Raw genomic sequence first — 18,157 nt, forward strand, 5'->3', positions numbered from 1 at the left:
AGGAGAGGGGCTAGTGTAACTGGTTAATATAAACCATACAAAAATGCACGGAAGTATGTTTTTGAACACAAACATACGTTTTTTTAAATAGAACCCCGTTAGTTTTGTTACCACATCTGAACATATAAACAAATACGTAATCAGTGCCGTTTGTTGCATTGTAAAATGTTAACTACATCCGGAGATATTGTAACCTAAAGTTGACGCTTGAGTACCATTCCTCCGCAGTTCGATCGTGTGTATCGGAGAGCACCGAATTACGTAGGGATACAAAGGGAACGGTGATGGACCTTAGGTACAGAAGAGACTGGAACAGCACATTACGTCCACATGCTAACACCCTTTTATTGGTCTTTTTCACTGACGCACACGTACATTACCATGAGGGGTGAGGTACACGTACACACGTGGTTTTCGTTTTCAATTACGGAGTGGAATGGAGTGTGTCCCGACATGTCAGGCCAATAGATGTTCAATGTGGTGGCCATCATTTGCTGCACACAATTGCAATCTCTGGCGTAATGAATGTCGTACACACCGCAGTACATCTGGTGTAATGTCACCGCAGGCTGCCACAATACGTTGTTTCATATCCTCTGGGGTTGTAGGCACATCACGGTACACATCCTCCTTTAACGTACCCCACAGAAAGAAGTCCAGAGGTGTAAGATCAGGAGAACGGGCTGGCCAGTTTATGCGACCTCCACGTCCTATGAAACGCCCGTCGAACATCCTGTCAAGGGTCAGCCTAGTGTTAATTGTGGAATGTGCAGGTGCACCATCATGCTGATACCACATACGTCGACGCGTTTCCGGTGGGACACTTTCGACTAACGTTGTCAGATCATTCTGTAGAAACGCGATGTATGTTGCAGCTGTTTGAGCCCCTGCAATGAAGTGAGGACCAATGAGATGGTCGCCAATGATTCCGCACCATACATTTACAGTCCACGGTCGCTGTCGCTCTACCTGTCTGAGTCAGCGAGGATTGTCCACGGACCAGTAATGCATGTTCCGTAGATTCACTGCCCCGTGGTTTGTGAAACCCGCTTCATCGGTAAACAGGTAGAACGGCAACGCATTCTCTGTTAATGCCCATTGACAGAATTGCACTCGATGATTAAAGTCACCACCATGTAATTGCTGATGTAGCGACACATGAAACGTGTGAAAGCGGTGACGATGCAGTATGCGCATGACACTACTTTGACTCAGTCCACCGGCTCTCGCAATGTCCCGTGTACTCATGTGTGGGTTCATGGCAACAGCAGCTAACACACCAACTACACCCGCTTTTCCTGTGACGGGTCTGTTACGGACCCGTTTGCGTGCTACGACCATACCTGTTGCATACAGTTGGCGGTAGATGTTTTTGCAATGTGCGGCACGTTGGATGCTCTCTGTCCGGGTACCGTTCTGCATACACCCTGCAGGCTTCAGCTGCATTTCGTCGACACTCGCCATAGATGAGTATCATCTCCGCCTTTTCAGAGTTCGAATACACCATGGTCACAGTTCCTACAACACTACACTATCACAGACGTCTGGTAACACGGTGTACTACAGTTGGTCTGCGTGCGGAGATGAACGCAGAATAACAATAGCAGCAAGCGCTACATGCGGACACTGCGACAGCTAGACCAAACCACAACAGTGCACTACAGCCACACTCGTAAACACGATCGTCATCGTAAACATGTCCCTGCAGATGCTGTTCGCCGACCGTGGCCAGTGTTTGCTGAACGTCGGAGATTTCAAGCATCAACTTAAGGTTACAATATCTCCGGATGTAATTAACATTTTACAATTCAACAAACGGCACTGATTAGGTATTTGTTTATATGTCCAGATGTGCTAACAAAACTAACGTGGTTCCATTTAAAAAAACGTAGGTTTGTGTTAAAAACATACTTCCGTGCTTTTTTGTATCGTTTGTATTAAACAATTACACTAGCCCCTCTTCTCACGTTCGGTCTGTGGAATCGGTTCGTCAGTATTTGATGTGGTTTACGAAATATATCCAGCGGTAATGTTAGGTGACTCACCCTACCTCATCAGAATAACGCTCGCAGCAAAGTAGCGCTTCAGGGAAATCAAATAGGGTTTAACGTGGCTGCTTTAGTTTCTAAATTCTACTATATAAACCAGGTGCGGGTATTGTTAGTTCTCTCGTCTTGTTTTCTGCGCTCTGAATAACTCTGCGTAGCTGTGACGTGCGATATAGCCGGAATTTCCGTATGAAATGTTACGAAATGGATCAGTTCACTTTTGTTAAACTGCAAGATAACTGACTGTAGATAATTTATAAGGAACAGACTTTTGTCGTAAAGTCATTAACTAAGAATGTCCGAGGAATTGCATGCGCGAGAAAAAGTAGAGCTCAGTATTAAATTCTATTACATGCCGAATAACCGATAATAGGATCTGTGGACTATACGAAGGGGCGTTACATTGAATATAAGAATGTGAAAGTAAAGGCGTACGAAGTTTGAATGACTGTGTCGACGTATAGTAATGGACTATAGTCCTTGCTATATTTTCTTCGAGTAAAAAACTATAAAAATCACGGACATTTTAGATCCCGTAATTGCTGAGAGTGATTGTAAGATCAACCCTCCTTTTGCCTATATACAAAACACAATCATTCATGATCATTTAATTATTATTAAATATTGTTAATAAGAAACTAAAGTGATTTCAACAATTGCGTGTATATTAGTCAACTATAATCATGTATATCTCTGGATGACGGAAGGTTCGATAATGAAATATTACGAAGCGTAAATTCTGACTTAAAAGTTGTATAACATTTCATTTCCAAGCGTACAGAAATAACACAAAATCAGAAACAGTCCGGATAAGTAGTAGTAACGTCGAAAATAGGAAGTTGAAATAATAACTAACATCCAAAGATGTTATTAACTCTCTTGTGTTCGGTAACGCAGCAACAAATGGAGTTGATCGACTGCGTAAAAAGTCAACATTAATTATTATTGTGAAGACCCGATATTTAGTCGCCGTTACAGTGAAGATGTATGTGTGTGCTCCATGTGATATGTGGAGATAACGGGAAGTCAGGTATATACAGCAGATAACAACTTCAATATCTTACGTCAGAGAAGTCGACGACAGTAGATCGACGAAGGGCGGCTGCATCTGGCGCTCAACGCGTGGCTCGGAAAAAGGTATGAAAACAATTATTACGTAATAAATAGTGGTGAAATGTTGTGGCTGCGTAATGAACAATGACTCAAAACTTCTAATTATATGTTTCATATTCTCCACTACGACAACCCACGAGGCGCCTACCTCCGGGAATTACAGGACTTCAGAAGCTGTACGGAAGGTAGGAAATAATTGACTTGTGTTATGCGGCTCGGACGTTTATGTGTGAAGACATTTTATTGCTGGTTGAACAGTATCTCATTGCGCTTTCTTTCAATTTTAATTGCGTGGTTAAATGAGGCAAGTCCGTGACGCAGAAACTGTATAAGTAGTTAGAGCTATATTTTATTTATTGTGTATTATTATCTTGGTGTTATTCTGAGAGTGTATATTGATAACAATGAAACGTGGTACCATTTAAGATCGAATCTAGATGCAAGTCTAGGGACCTTGGGGAGAGAAGATACGAGAGAGGATGAAAACCGTGTGGAAAGTTTAGATGTTAAGAGGGCAGAGGATTCGTTCGAACCTGAAATGTCAAATATGAGTAGAACTAGTTTGGTGAGGAGTAATGATCATACCGAAAGTTATAAGGCTGAAACTACAGGTACTTGTGAGGAAAGTAATCTTACCAGTGTGGTCAGTACGCCATTTGGAAACATCAGTATCAATAAGCTGTTTGAATTTCCAGTGAAATCAAATCAGGAACAAACAGAGCTAGACAAAAAACGTGATCTTAGAGATAAAGCCTTTAGAGAGAAAATTTTAGAACCAGAGAAACTACGCGAACTTGCGGAAAAAGCTTTTCGGGGGGAGATGCTACAGTTACAGAAACAACGAGATCTTCAAGGCCAAGAATTTAAGAAAGAGGTATTAAAGATTGTTAACAACCTAGAATCACTTACTAAGAAAAGCGATGAATATTTATCTGCGAGATATATAAATTAACATTAAGTGTAAAATCTTCTAATGAAATGGACGAAACAATGCAAACTTCGGTCTCCAAATTAGAGGGGAATGTGGAGCAATAAATAAAGAACAGACTAAAATTGCTGAAAAGATGGATAAAGTAACTAACCAAGTAGAGTTTTAAAGATCACAGGGCAGGAGTTTATATTATGACTATCTTAGTAAACAGACGACTATGATAGAGGAAGATTTGTCAGAATGGTTAGAAGCAAAGTAGGGAGAAGTTCACACGCAACTTCAGAATGCTACCGAGAAAGCGACGCACAGAAGAAACCAAATGCTCCACAACGCGAGGAGGTAGACAACGTGGAACGTGGTACAAATGAAAGCAGAATTCAATCCTATTAGGAGAAAATTTTATCCGAGGTGCGTAATTGGCAGGAATATGTAACCAATCGTTTGTCAAAATGTGAAGGTTGTCCTAAGAGACAAAACCAATTTGAAATATACCCAGAACCATATTCCAGAAATCAATCACCCGTTAGGAAGTGGCGATGAGTCGGATCTTGAAGATCGATATTATGGTCGCAAGGGGACTGTTTCATCCTCTAAGGTTGAACACAGTATTTTCAAAGCTAGGCAATTTCAAATATTTTCGAACGACAAAAATTCTATATACACAATGGTGTTTATAAAAAGTTTCAGAAATGTATTTCTCCGATCTCGAAAGAAACAGTTTATAGTGTCAAAGACAAGAGGAGAAGTTTCATTGTGGGCATCGGAAGCAGCTGAAAGTTGCAAGACCTGCAGAGATTTTGAAGAATTATTCATCGCAAGGCAAACAAGATCTATTAAGGAATGACCTTCTCAACCTATGCAAGGAATGTAGCGATAGTCCTTGTATGTACACTGATGGCTCTCAGACTAACCGTTGTGTCGGGGGTGCCTTCGTCACTGGCCCGACGATTTTCGATATCAGCTTCCGGAACACTGCTCAGTATTTACAGCAGAGCTCTTCGCCCTGTATCGGGCCATGCAATACATCAGCCAACACTGAATTTTGAATTGTGTCATCTGCTGCGGTTCTCTGAGTGCCTCTCAGAGTCTCTGTGCGCTGTACACAGTCCATCCCTTAGTGCAACGGGCCCGAGTGAGTTTCCACTTGCTCATTCTTAACGGAGCTAGTGTGATGTTTATGCGGACCGCTGGTCACATCGGTCTGACGGGGAACGAGGCCGTTGACACAACTGCCAAGGCTGCAGTCCTCCTAGCTCAGTCCGCTAGTTCTTCCATTCCTTCCAATGATCTCAGTGTTGCCGTCTGTCAGCAGGTGGAATCACTTTGTTACCTCCACTGATCTTCCCTTCATGGGAACAAGTTCCGGCGAACTGAACCTCTCCCAGCGGCTTGGACGACCTATTCTCGGCACTCTGACCGCGAGGAGCTCATTTTAGCTGGGTTTCATATTGGGCACTGTCATTTCAGCTGTCGCCGCTTGTTATGTGGTGATCTCCACCAATTTGTGCTTATTGTCATTAGCCTTTGGCGGTTCGCCATTTCCTAGCCGAATGCCCTTTCTTTAACCATTTACATTCTAATGTATGTTTCACATCCGAATTATCGGCCGTTTTAGCGAACGGCGCGCAGGATGTCGACCGCGTTTTACTTTTTATCCGCCGTAGCAATATGGCGAACCACATGTAATCTTAAATTCGCGACCTCGGTTGTCTTTACAGCGTACCCGCCAGGGTAGCGGAGCGCGCTAACGTGCTACTTCCTGGACTCGGGTAGGCGCGCCGGCCGCCGATCGAATCCGCCCGGCGGTTTAACGACGAGAGGGTTTTTAGGCGGTTTTCCACATCCCGCTAGGTCAATACCGGGCTGGTCGCCGCGTTCCGCCTCAGTTACACGCGTCGCAGACATTTGACACATTTTCGCACTTTTTCACGATTTACGCTAGATGCGGACAGCTGGGGTACACTGATTCCATCCCTGGGGGTTCCGGGCTGACGGCAGGAAGGGCATCCGGCCACTCCTAAAACTAACCTTGCCAGATCCGTTCTAACCACACCGACCCTGCGATCACTGCGGGACTATGGCGTAAGCAAAAGAAAGAAAGAAAAGAAAGTTGTCTTTACGGCGTATTTTGTGGACTTTTCTCCAAGGATAAGTCCTTCTTAGTTCTTCTTTTGACATGGTCGCGTATGACCTTAGTTGTTTTTTCACCCTAAACCAGAACAAAACAAATCTTTGAGGGCGATAGATGTTACAATTATTTCAGTGCGGATGCACATGATGTCTGATTTCAACAATAAAACTCTACGAGAAAGTCTGCATTCCCATATGGATAAATGTGTTATTAGGCCGCAATTTCTCCGTTATTGTGAACAACACCAATAAATACCAACTTTGCAAAAACTTCTGTCGGACCAGGATGCACTTGGAGGGAAGCAAGAAAACGCCGATAAAAATTCATCAGATTATGGGAGTTGGTTTTAATAGATGTTTCAGCAAACGAGATGTCACGTTTGCGAACAAGACGGCCGTTTCTAAAAAGAGCGCTCTACATTTTTATAAAACAAAACTGTTGGGCTAGACCTGATGCGGTCAGTGGTTTATTGAAACGAAATTTTAAGCACTACGCATTACACTGCGAATAACTGTTGTCCAAAAAGTGTTGTCTAAGAAAAGCACCAGTCGGCGATTAGTTGTGCTTGTCAGGGCATTGGTGTACGGGTGTTTAGCATGCTAAGCTCTCTGCTTGTAGGGATTCACCTGAGTGTATACTGTTGCTACCTGCATTCCCTGCTTCGACGGCATTAAAATATCGGTGCTGCCTGCTACCTGGCCAGGTATGCAGTTGGCTTTACCGATTAAGACACGGTGGCCGTGGCCAGAGGCGAGAGCTTCCGCTGTACTCGCCAGTGCGTATCGGAGAGGCGTGAGCTTCTGCATACTCACCAGTGAGTATCAGAGAGGCGTGTGCTTCTGCAGTACTCACCAGTGTATATCCAGCTGATGACGGGCGCCACAGAGACGCCGCACTTGAAGATATTCTTGTCGTCCCGGGCCAGCACCATGGCCGCAGTGTAGCCGCCGTAGCTCCAGCCCCAGACGCCAATGCGTGAGCGGTCGATGAAAGGGTACTTCTGCAGCAGCTTCCTGCGCGACAAAAGTGGAATGTTAGTCGGCAACGTGTTTGCCCCACCCTGTATGGAGGTCAGTACGCCCTCGGTGGACGTACACTCATATGATGACACGTCGCAATACGTCAGGAACATTGTCGAACATGAAACTTCCTGGCAGATTAAAACTGTGTGTCAGACCGAGACTCAAACTCGGGACCATTGCTTTTCGCGGGGAAGTGCTTTACCATCTGAGCTACCCAAGCACAACTCACGTCCCGTCCTCACAGCTTTACTTCTGCCAATATCTCGTCTCCTACCTTCCAAACTGGAAACATCCCCCAGGCTGTGGCTAAGCCCTGTCTCTGCAATATCCTTTCTTCCGGGAGTGCTAGTTCTGCAAGGTTCGCAGAACAGCTTCTGTGAAGTTTGGAAGGTAGGAGACGAGAACTGGCAGAAATAAAGCTGTGAGGACGGGGCGTGAGTCGTGCTTGGGTAGCTCAGATGGTAGAGCACTTGCCCCCGGAAGGTTGAAACGCGTATGTATTTAGTACAGCGATGGCGAGGCATGACAGAATCTCTGACCAGAGAGTTATTTATCGTTGCTAGCCTGCGCTTGACCGCGCGAGAGTTCAGTTGCATGTAGGGAGTCGTTAGTTGCAGTTGCGAGAGAGTAGTTGTACGTAGCGAGTCGCGAGAGCATGTAGTGGCGCACGAGAGACAGTCGCAGTTGTGTGTGAGGAGTCGGCGGGCGTCGACAAGGGCCTCTGGTCAAGGTTCAGGACGAGGTACATTTTTAAATAAGGTAATGAAGCAGCATTGCGCTCATCTGATAATGTAATGTATCTTAACTGTAATTAATTTGTTCAAGAATCGCCCCAATAATAATTTTGTTCTCAAACCAAGCATTTTAACAAAACAAACATTTTATTGAAAGAAAATTTCCCATGCATTTCCTTAAAGAAAAAATTTACTTAAGTTCAAAGAATTTTTGCGATGCATTTCCTCCAAGCTATGGCGAAAAATAAGAGCAGATGCAATTTTACTGAGATAAGAACAGGGCCTAAGATCGACATTTCGGTCTATTTGCGTTTTCATTGTCACTGAGATTTCATTTTTATTGAATTGACTTTCATTTTTGTGGGCAGCTTACATTTGGCTCAGATTGCTATTTCTCATTTAATTGTCATTGTCAATAAGTTATTTTATTTGCTGGGAGGTTACACTAGGTTCTATTCTCGTTAACATTTAATTATTGTCATTCGAAAAATTTTGTGGGGAGGTTACAAGGTAAAGATCCCTAGTTCGAGTCTCGGTCTGGCACACAGTTTTAATCTGCTAGGAGCTTTCATATCAGCGCACACTCCGCTGCAGAGTGAAAATCTTATTCTGGATTGTCGAACATGATCGTTTTGATGGTGCAGGTGTTATGGTGTGGGAAGACTTAATGTTGCATTGGCGTACTGACCTCCGAACCTTTGAACACGGTACACTCACCGGTCATCGTTATTGACTCCGTAGTCCTACCCCATGTGCGTCTTTCCCGGGTTGCATTCGGCCCTGACTGTACTTTTTGTGGGTGACAATTCGCGACCGCATCGGGCAGCGCAGGTGGAGGAGGAGCCTTGGAACGAGCGGATATTCAGCGAATGGACTGACCTGCCCGTCCCCCTGAGTTACTCATCGAGTACGTATGGGATGCGCTGGGGAGACACACTGCAGCACATCCACATGCATCAACGGACATCCAGCAGTTGTAAACCACACAGCTGGAGGGATGGGACGCCCTGCCACCACCAACCTTGTGGCCAGCATGCGGGAACATCGCAGAGCATATATTACCGTGCGTAGTGATCACACACTCTATTAAGAACCGTGTCCCGCCTTTTTAACGTACGGGCGACCAGCACCAACAGCTGTGACATCCGTGCAATTTGAATAAAAGTGTCATTTCTGTTCGTCTCACCGTGTATTTCATTCCGCTGTGGTACATCATGTGAAAATTACTTTCGCCCTTACGTTTGCACACCAGTGTAGTTCGAGTTCCTAACGGTCTATTGACACACAAGTCAATATGGGTTTAGAAAATATCGTTCTTGTGAAACACAACTAGCTCTTTATTCATATGAAGCGCTAAGTTCTATTGACAAGGGATTTCAAATAGATTCCTTATTTCTGGATTTCCGGAAGACTTTTGACACTGGACCACACAAGCGGCTCGTAGTGAAATTGCGTGATGTACACATGATATGGTGTCGTGGTGTGTGGCGTGGCCGCCTTATTTCGCTTAAGAAAACGTAGGATCCAGAAGGATTTTACAGCACTGTGTACAGTAGAGGAGCAATTCGGAGAGGATTATAGTTTGTATCAGCAGATTAGTACACCCTATCATAAATCAGAATCTGTGAAGCAATGGCCTGTTAACAGTAATATTCCTGCAATGGGCTAGCCTGGTGAGAGTCGCGAGCTGATCGCAACTTCCAGGTGAGCTGCAACACTGACTTCACCCCAGACCACAGCGTCCAGTATCATTATTATTATGTTGCGAGTGGGTCACCTTTGTGTTCCGAGGAGCCTAAAGTTCCTTCCTCACTGATAATGATAAATGGGTGGAAGGTGGCCAAAGGATCTGTGACCATACGAATCTGGACAGGCAGGCAAAATATTCGTTGGCACAAGTGCATTTTAATTACATACAGGGTGTTTCACTAAATTTGTTTACTTCCGTAAGCTACGAAGTAATGGGCGACGGAAATATTTATTGCCGTAGGTCACCATAGGAAACGTTATACTGTCTGCGGAGCTATGAACATAGTTTATTGTGTTATTATCCAAAGAGTTACAGCAAAAAGACACAATTTTTTAAAGCAGTGTATACATCAATTTAAATTACATTCCTATAATTTTTAGTTTGGGAGCTACAACCCTTCAAAGTTTCAGGGGCAGATACGACACGCTGTATAAAATACATGGCTGTGTGGTGGGTGGTGGGTGTACTGGCGGTGGGAAGTTGACTTAAATGAGATGTTCAAACGTGTGTGTCCATGTTCTTGAATGCACAATGCAGTGCGCCTTCTGATGGATCTGCGGACGAGATGTAACATCGCCGGTGTCACGGAGCAACACGCCGGCCCTAGTGGCCGAGCGGTTCTAGGCGCTTCAGTCTGGAGCCGCGCGACCGCTACGGTCGCAGGTTCGAATCCTGCCTCGGGCATGGATGTGTCTGATGCCCTTAGGTTAGTTAGGTTTAAGTGGTTCTAAGTCTAGGGGACTGATGACCTCAGAAGTTAAGTTCCATAGTACTCAGAGCCATTTGAACCATTTGAACGGAGCAACATGCGTCCCCTACATCTGGGGATGTAGGCTCAGTGACATAAACACGATCCTTTAGACATCCCCACAAAAAGAAATCTAATGGTGTTAAATCGGGCGACCTCGCGGGCCACGAATGAGGACCATGGCGCCCCAACCACCTTCCTGCAAACCTGTTGTTTAGTTCTTCCACAACAGCACGCCCAGAATGGGCTGGGTGACCATCGCGCTGCATCCACATATGGACTCTCTGTGTAGACACACATGTTCAAGGAGACCACCCAAACTGTCAGCTATAAACGCGCGATATAACAAACCTGTCAGTGTACCTGGGAAGTAGTGCGGACCGATGATTTCATCCCCAACGGTTCCACACCATACACTAATAGACCATCTACGTTCACGGTCGACAGGTCATTCCCACCGAGGGTTGTCAGCGGCCCAGTAGTGCAAGTTATGGCGATTCACTGCACCGTAATTTGTGAACGTGGACTCATCAGAGAACATAACACCTTGTAAAGACTCCAGTGTGAAATAACGCATGGCCCATTCACAGAATGTAACTCTCGCACGGAAATTGTTCCCATGCAGTCCCTGGGTCAGTGACAGGCGGTGCGGGTTAAACCTGTAGCCGAGCTCTAAACGCCACACAGGTGTGAGACTGACACCAGCGACTGCAGCAACGGCTCGTAATCTGACATGAAGATCGCGGTGTACTGCAGCTAAAACAAACACCTCCGTCTCCTTACTTCTTGCAGTTCTTCGTCTGTTACTGCGGCACATTACCAAGCTGCCTGTTTCCAGAAGTCGTTGTTCGGCACGTAAGAACGTAATGGCTGACGGAGCTCTTCGCCTACGATATCTCACGGCGTACGCCATGGCTGCTTCAGTGGCATCGTGTCGGCACTCACCGAGCATCAGCAACATGTCAGCGTACCCGCTGTTCGTGTATGCCATCTTCATCCGATGTTAGTAACTGCGGCATATTGAGCCCCGTTTATTTGTGTGGCTGGAACTGTCGGGTATACGGCTGTGTGCGGCGACAGTCGGTAGTCTAACAGCGCATCGAGGAAGCTTCCCGCTCCGAGACACCGGCGACGCATCACATTTAGAAGGCGCATTGCGTTATGCGCAGCGTGTGTGGTATCTGCCCCTGAAACTTTGAAGGGTTGTAGCTCCCAAACTAAAAGTGATAGGAATGTAATTTAAACTGATGTATACACAGCTGGTGTTACTGATTCCAGTGCATGATAGAAACAAGTATTGTTCAATTTAAAAATTGTATCTTTTTGCTGTAACTCTTTGGATAATAACACAATAAACTATTTTCATAGCTACGCAGACAGTGTACCATTTCTTATGGTGATTTAACGCAATAAACATTTCCGTCGCTTATTACTTCGTAACTTATAGAGGTAAACACATTTAGGGAAACACCCTGTATATTGTACTCAACTTGTGGGTGAAGAAATGCTACCCTGTTGACAACTGGTGGCGGCCATGGTTACCTATGAGCAGAGGCTCGACACAGATGAGCACCAACTAGCGACGAGAAGTAACCTTGAACTAGAAGTCTGGTGCCCAGGTGCCCGCCGCTTATAACTCTGTCCTAGCAGTCTTCACTAACTGGCAGCCAAGAGATTCTTCGTTGCGATGTTCAAACCGCCACTCGCAGTGCCTGCAGGAATCTTCAAGGTGCCGACTCCAACACCATCGGAAGGCTACGATACTACAACTACACTGCAGACCAAAGGAACTGGTACATCTGCCTAATTTATGCGTGAGACCCATGCGAGCCGCAGAAGTGCCGCAACACGACGTCGCATGGACTCGACTAATGTCTGAAGTAGTGTTGGAAGGAACTGACACCATGAATCCTATAGGGCAGTAAATAAATACATAAGAGTAAGAGGGGGAGGAGATCTCTTCTGAACAGCACGTGCAAGGCATCCCAATTATGCCCAGTAATGGTCATGTCTCCGGAGTTTAGTGGCCAGCGGAAGTGTTTAAACTCAGAAGAGCGTTTCAGGAGCCACTCTGTAGCAATTCTGGGCGTGTGGAGTGTCGCATTCTCCGTCGGAATGCACATTGGACATGAATGGATCCAGGTCATCAGACAGGATGCTTACGTACGTGTCACCTGTCAGAGTCGTATCTAAACGTATCACAGGTCTAATATCACTCCAAGTGCACACTCCCCATACCATTACAGAGCCTCCACCATGTTGAACAGTCTCCTGCTGACATGCAGTATCCACGAGTTCATGAGGTTGTCTCCACACCCGTACACGTCCATCCACACGATACAATTTGGAATAAGACTCGTCCGACCAGGCAACACGTGTCCAGTCATCAACAGTCCAATGACAGTGTTGACAGGCCCAGGCGAAGCGTAAGGCTTTGTATAGTGCAGTCATCAAGGTTATACGAGCGGGCCTTTGGCTTCGAAATCCCATATCGATGATGTTTCGTTGAATGGTTCGCACGCTCACACTTGTTGACGGCGCAGCATTGAAATCTGCAGCATTTGCAGAAGGGTTGCACTTCTGTCACGTTGAACGATTCTCTTCATTCGTCGTTGGTCCCGTTCTTGCAGGATATTTTTCTGGCCGCAGCGATGGCGGAGATTTGATGTTTTACCGGATTCCTGATATTCACGTTAAACTCGTGAAATGGTCGTACGGGTAAATTCCCGCTTCATCGCTACCTTGCTGTGTCCCATCGCTCGTATGTCGACTATAACACCACTCTCAAACACACTTAAATCTTGATAATGTGCCATTGTAACAGCAGGAATCGATCTAACAACTGCTCCAGATGCTTGTATTATACAGGCGTTGCCGACGGCAGCGTCCTATTCTGCTTGTTTAAATATCTCTGTATTTGAATGTGCATGCCTACACTAGTTTCTTTGGCGCTTCAGCGTACATTCTCTAGTTTTAGTTCTTGAGGAAATATGGATTGCCATTCCTCCACAGACAATCACATTTCACTAAAAGTATTCTGTGAAGAGCTGAAGCCGTCATTAAGGCGATGGGTGGACTGACACTCACTGATGTCTGTATACTTTTGATGACATAATGTAGACTAAAGTAGTAATGTTGCATATGTGGGGATATGACTGCTGGCTGTCTGGACATGTGCAACGGACAAGTTTAAGACCACCCAGCCCATGTCTCTTGGCCTGGTCCGAACAGGCTACGGGCTACCCAACATTGCTTTCTGGGCTGGTGTGCTTAGTACAGCGTGTTGCACTACAGACGGCAGGCTATCCTAACAGGCCAGCTCGCCAATAGGGCCAATTGATTCCTACCATGCGTTACTGTCTCCTAAGGGATTGCTGCTGTGTATAAAAACAATGGTGTGCGTGTCTGATGTATCACAACATGCATGATGTATAGCCTTTCTCACAGTAGGTACAAATGAACAAACTTCCAGGTTATCCACACACTTACAACATTATACTTAACAACAAACATATGCATACTGTGTACACAGCGAATTTCTTTTAAGTTGGGACAATTAAATATCTCGGAAACGACCAATCTTACGAAGAAATATTCTGAGCGAAAACTATATTACCAAAGGGGTCATCTGTTTGTGCTACAACTGGCAACCTCCTAACCATCCCTCCTGCGTGGCCGCGGCCAGCTTCGTATTTTCATGAACACCCGATTTTTATTGGATATTCGTATTCTAAGCCCAAAATTACGTACGGTTTACTCAAACCATTCTTTTGCATTTGAAGTAGCCTAGATGGTGCTGTAATCAACAAATATCAAGAGTGCCTGTTTTTCAATTAAGAACCGAGACATCTGATCATCAATTTCATTTACGATATAAATGTAAAGGTTTGTGTTCTAATGGCTGATATTTATGTTCGAAATTTACCCTAGTGTTGTAAATTTGAATGGACGGTACAATATTGTTAGTCATTTCAACGCCTGGTTAGGAACTACGTTTAGTGTGATCCACGAACAAAAAAGTGGGCTAATAGTTTTCTGTTCCAATAGAGCTGCTTGATTGCGGCGAGATCCTTTGCCTCGCACCACTGAGGTGCTTAATTTCGATGTGTATTCTTGGCAGGTGCCTCCGTCTCTTTAATAAGGTAAAATGTTCTTGAAGTGATAATGGTTGTGGCTTGTATTCCACCGGTAACCGCACATAGTTACAGCGGTTGGGTAAAACACACACCAAAATCAGTCACCCTGATGGCGGGGTTCGAGGGCGGCCACCGAAATCAAGCAAGCATTCCTGTGCTCTGTGGACTCACCACAATCAACCCCGAAGGGAACTACCAGGTATAGAAGTACAAAACTGAAATTCCGTTGCAATAATTACACGTCTGTTGTTTGAAACTGATAAACAATATTTTATTCAAAATAATCTCCACTGATCTTTATACATTTCTGTCATGTCTGCGGCAGGCTATGAATTCCACGCCAAAAAAACGTTCTTCTTTTGAAGCGAACCAGTCAGCGAGCCATTTTTGTACTTTGTCATACGAATTGAAGTGTCGGTCAGCGAGAGCGTGTCCCAGTGATGCAAATATATGATAATCGGACGGGGCCAAGTCTAGAGAATAAGACGCATGCCCCTGGTGTTTCCCAACTGAACGCATCGATCTTGTCCCAGACCCGTTTTTCTCTGTGTGATTGGGCACTATCATCGAACAACATGACTCTGTGTTGCCTTTCCCATAGTCCGGTCGTTTTTCACGTAATGCTGGATTTAAATCGATCATTTGCTGGTGGTAGCGATCAGTGTTAACGGTTTGACCAGGTTTTAGCAGCTCATAACAGATGACACCCTTCTGATCCCTGTCTTCTCTCCAAAGCGATATGGTCTTGCAACGCATGTTCGTGTTCTGCCTGAATTCACCCATGATTTATGACACTTAAGATTCTCAAAATGTATCCATTTTTCATCACCTGTCATTGTTCGACAGAGAAACGACTTTCTTTTGTATCTGGCAAGCAGCGATTCACAAGTGGTCTTTCGGTTTGCTAGCTGTCTTTCATTCAGTTCATGCGAAACGCATTTTCCCACTTTCTGCGCCTTTTTCATGCTTTCAACCGAATGAAAACGGCTTTCTGCGTCACATTCAATTGTTCCGCGAGTTCTTGTTGAGTTTGAGTATCATCTTCATCCAACAAGACCTGCAATTCGTTGTCTTGGAACTTCTTCGGTGTTTTCCCGAGCTCGTCATTTCTCACGTCAAAATCACCACTTCTGAATTTATTGAACCACTCGAAACATTGTTTTCCGAAGCGTATGTTCGCCAAAAGCTTAGACAAGCATTCGATGCGATTCTGCAGCAGTTTTCTTCAAATGATAACAGAAAACCAATGTGACGGCAAATCGTAGTTCGTAGGCACAAAACTCAGCATGTTTACGGGTTTGAAACAGATACCGATGTGTGGAACTTGGGTTAGTATGTGTTGATATTGTCGTCATCCGTTGCAGGAAGCAGATGGCGCTGCAGACACGGTCTCACGGGCCCTACTCTGACGGCCAGCACCATCTATAGGGAAATTCCGGTTTCATACTTTCAAACCTGGTAGAAACAGCGTTACCATACAAGTAGCTCATATGCCAGAAATATCAATGTCCAGCCACATTATTTGTACTGTACAATCTCATTTGTATTGAACATCGGTATCAATCGTTACAATACAAGCATTAACATCGACATCGTAAATTAAATGTAGGATCAAATGCGTCGGTCATTAATTGCACTAACTAGCACGCTTGATATTTGTCGACACACACGAATGGGAAACAATGGTTTGAGGAAACTATATGTGTTTTTTGGGAGAGAATTCAAATATGGAATAAAAGTGAGGGATTCCCATACGAAAGTACTAAGCTGATCCAGCTCAGCTGATCCCGCTCACGCAGGAGGGGAGGTTAGGAGTTGGCTGATAGTAACACAGACAGATGTCCGCTTTACTAATATTAACTATTAACCAGGAACATTTCCTTCTTACAGTACGTCGTTTTCGAGATACTTAGTCACCTCAAGTTTACACAGAAACTCTGTATATTTCAAATAGCGTACAATGCAGCTTTCTAAGTAAACTTTTCTCCCACCTTTCCCTATGTCAGCGTCGTTTGTGGAAGAGGAAATTCAGGAAATTTCGTTTACAGAGAGCCAGGCATAAACAATATGGCTCTTACTTATATAGGTTTCTACCTTGTCACTATGAGGTTTCAGAGGGTGAAAAGGACTGTAACTGATGATTAGTTTCATTTATAGAGCTCTCTTAGTTGTTCAGGGTTGCCTGTGTATCACACATTCCGCTTATTATCCACTCTCTAGCAAAATAGCGAAGCACCCTGACTGGCAGGTGGAAACGAAGGACTCTTCAGCGATTGACGGAGCAAAACACTTGGCAATATGAGCCCACTTATCAGCATCGGTTTGCATGCCCTCTGATCTGAATGCATGCACTGATTCGACTGGAAGGGTGTTGTAAAACTATTGTACGATCATGTCGTCAGGCAAGCTGGCCACAGCTGTTCTAACCGGTCCTTGTTATCGCATGGTCCAACACATGTTTTATTGGGGACACATCTGGAGCTCTTGATGGCCACGAGAGTACCTCAGCATCATGCAGACAGTTGATAGACGCACACACCATGTGTGGGTGAGCATTATCGTATTGAAAAATGGCACAACGATACTGTTGCTTGATTGATAACACATGGGGATTCTGATCATACAGTGGTATGTCACGGACATCGTGAGTTCCCTCAATCACTACCAGCTGTGACCTCAAGTCATATCTAGTCGCTCCCAATACCGTCGATCGAGGAGTGACACAGGTGTGCCTCTCCAAAACAGTGGAAGAATGGGACTCCTTGTAGGGAAGCAGCCTACTCACACTGTAGTAAATTCACATCAGTTTCCATTGTGTGCCAGCCAGTCTGCTGTAACTAGCTCTGACGTCATAAATGTTGCGCAATACCTTAAAAATCAAGCAAATGACCTAAAACTTTTCTAGCATGTCAGGAATAATACTAAATTAATGTGTGTTAAATATCAGTTCGATAACTTCAGCCATTTTCGAAATTTGGATGTTTTTCTAGAAAAATCATTGGCGCAACAGAAAAGAGCTAGAGACTTCAAAATTTATATTTAGATTCATCTTTCATAATGATTTAATAAAAACAGTACTTTGGATTTCACAAATTAAGATTTTAGTGGAAATTCATGATTTTGTGGTTTTCGTCTCAAAACTGAAGGAAGCAAGATAGATTAAGTAAGCTAGTAAATAAGGCTAGGATGTTTAGATTTAAATAGGTTGGAGGTCCGTTATGATTATGAAGATGTGTAAAGTTTCTTTTGAATACCTATAAAATTATAGCGATAGCGGATCTCAAAAGGGCCAGTTCAGAGCTCATCTACTGCGTGCAGTGTAATTTAATTAATTCTCTCGCCCAAAATATTTAACTTAGCCACGTCAAAATTTTATTATCAATACTGACCTGCGTGCTGAATGCACGTTTAAATTAAGAGCTTCATCGGCCATAAGCAAAAGAAGCTATAAATTATTATGTAACTTGAAGTGGTGCGTTACTAGCCCAGCGGCTAGTCGGGAGAGCTGAAAAGATCAGGCGTTCCCTTAGCCGTCCGCACCGCG

The 18,157-nt window shown here is 44.5% G+C and overlaps 1 protein-coding gene across 1 annotated transcript in view; it reads right to left on the reverse strand.

The window, feature by feature from the left end:
• LOC126485130 (venom dipeptidyl peptidase 4-like) overlaps nucleotides 1-18,157 on the reverse strand; it is a 293,595-nt gene that overhangs the window by 35,347 nt on the left and 240,091 nt on the right. The window contains exon 14 of the mRNA XM_050108774.1: nucleotides 7,076-7,236. Coding sequence (XP_049964731.1) covers nucleotides 7,076-7,236 — 161 coding nt within the window. The remainder of the gene's footprint in view (nucleotides 1-7,075; nucleotides 7,237-18,157) is intronic.

The sequence above is a fragment of the Schistocerca serialis genome, chromosome 6 (genome assembly GCF_023864345.2).
Source record: "Schistocerca serialis cubense isolate TAMUIC-IGC-003099 chromosome 6, iqSchSeri2.2, whole genome shotgun sequence".
NCBI classification, from domain to species: domain Eukaryota; kingdom Metazoa; phylum Arthropoda; class Insecta; order Orthoptera; family Acrididae; genus Schistocerca; species Schistocerca serialis.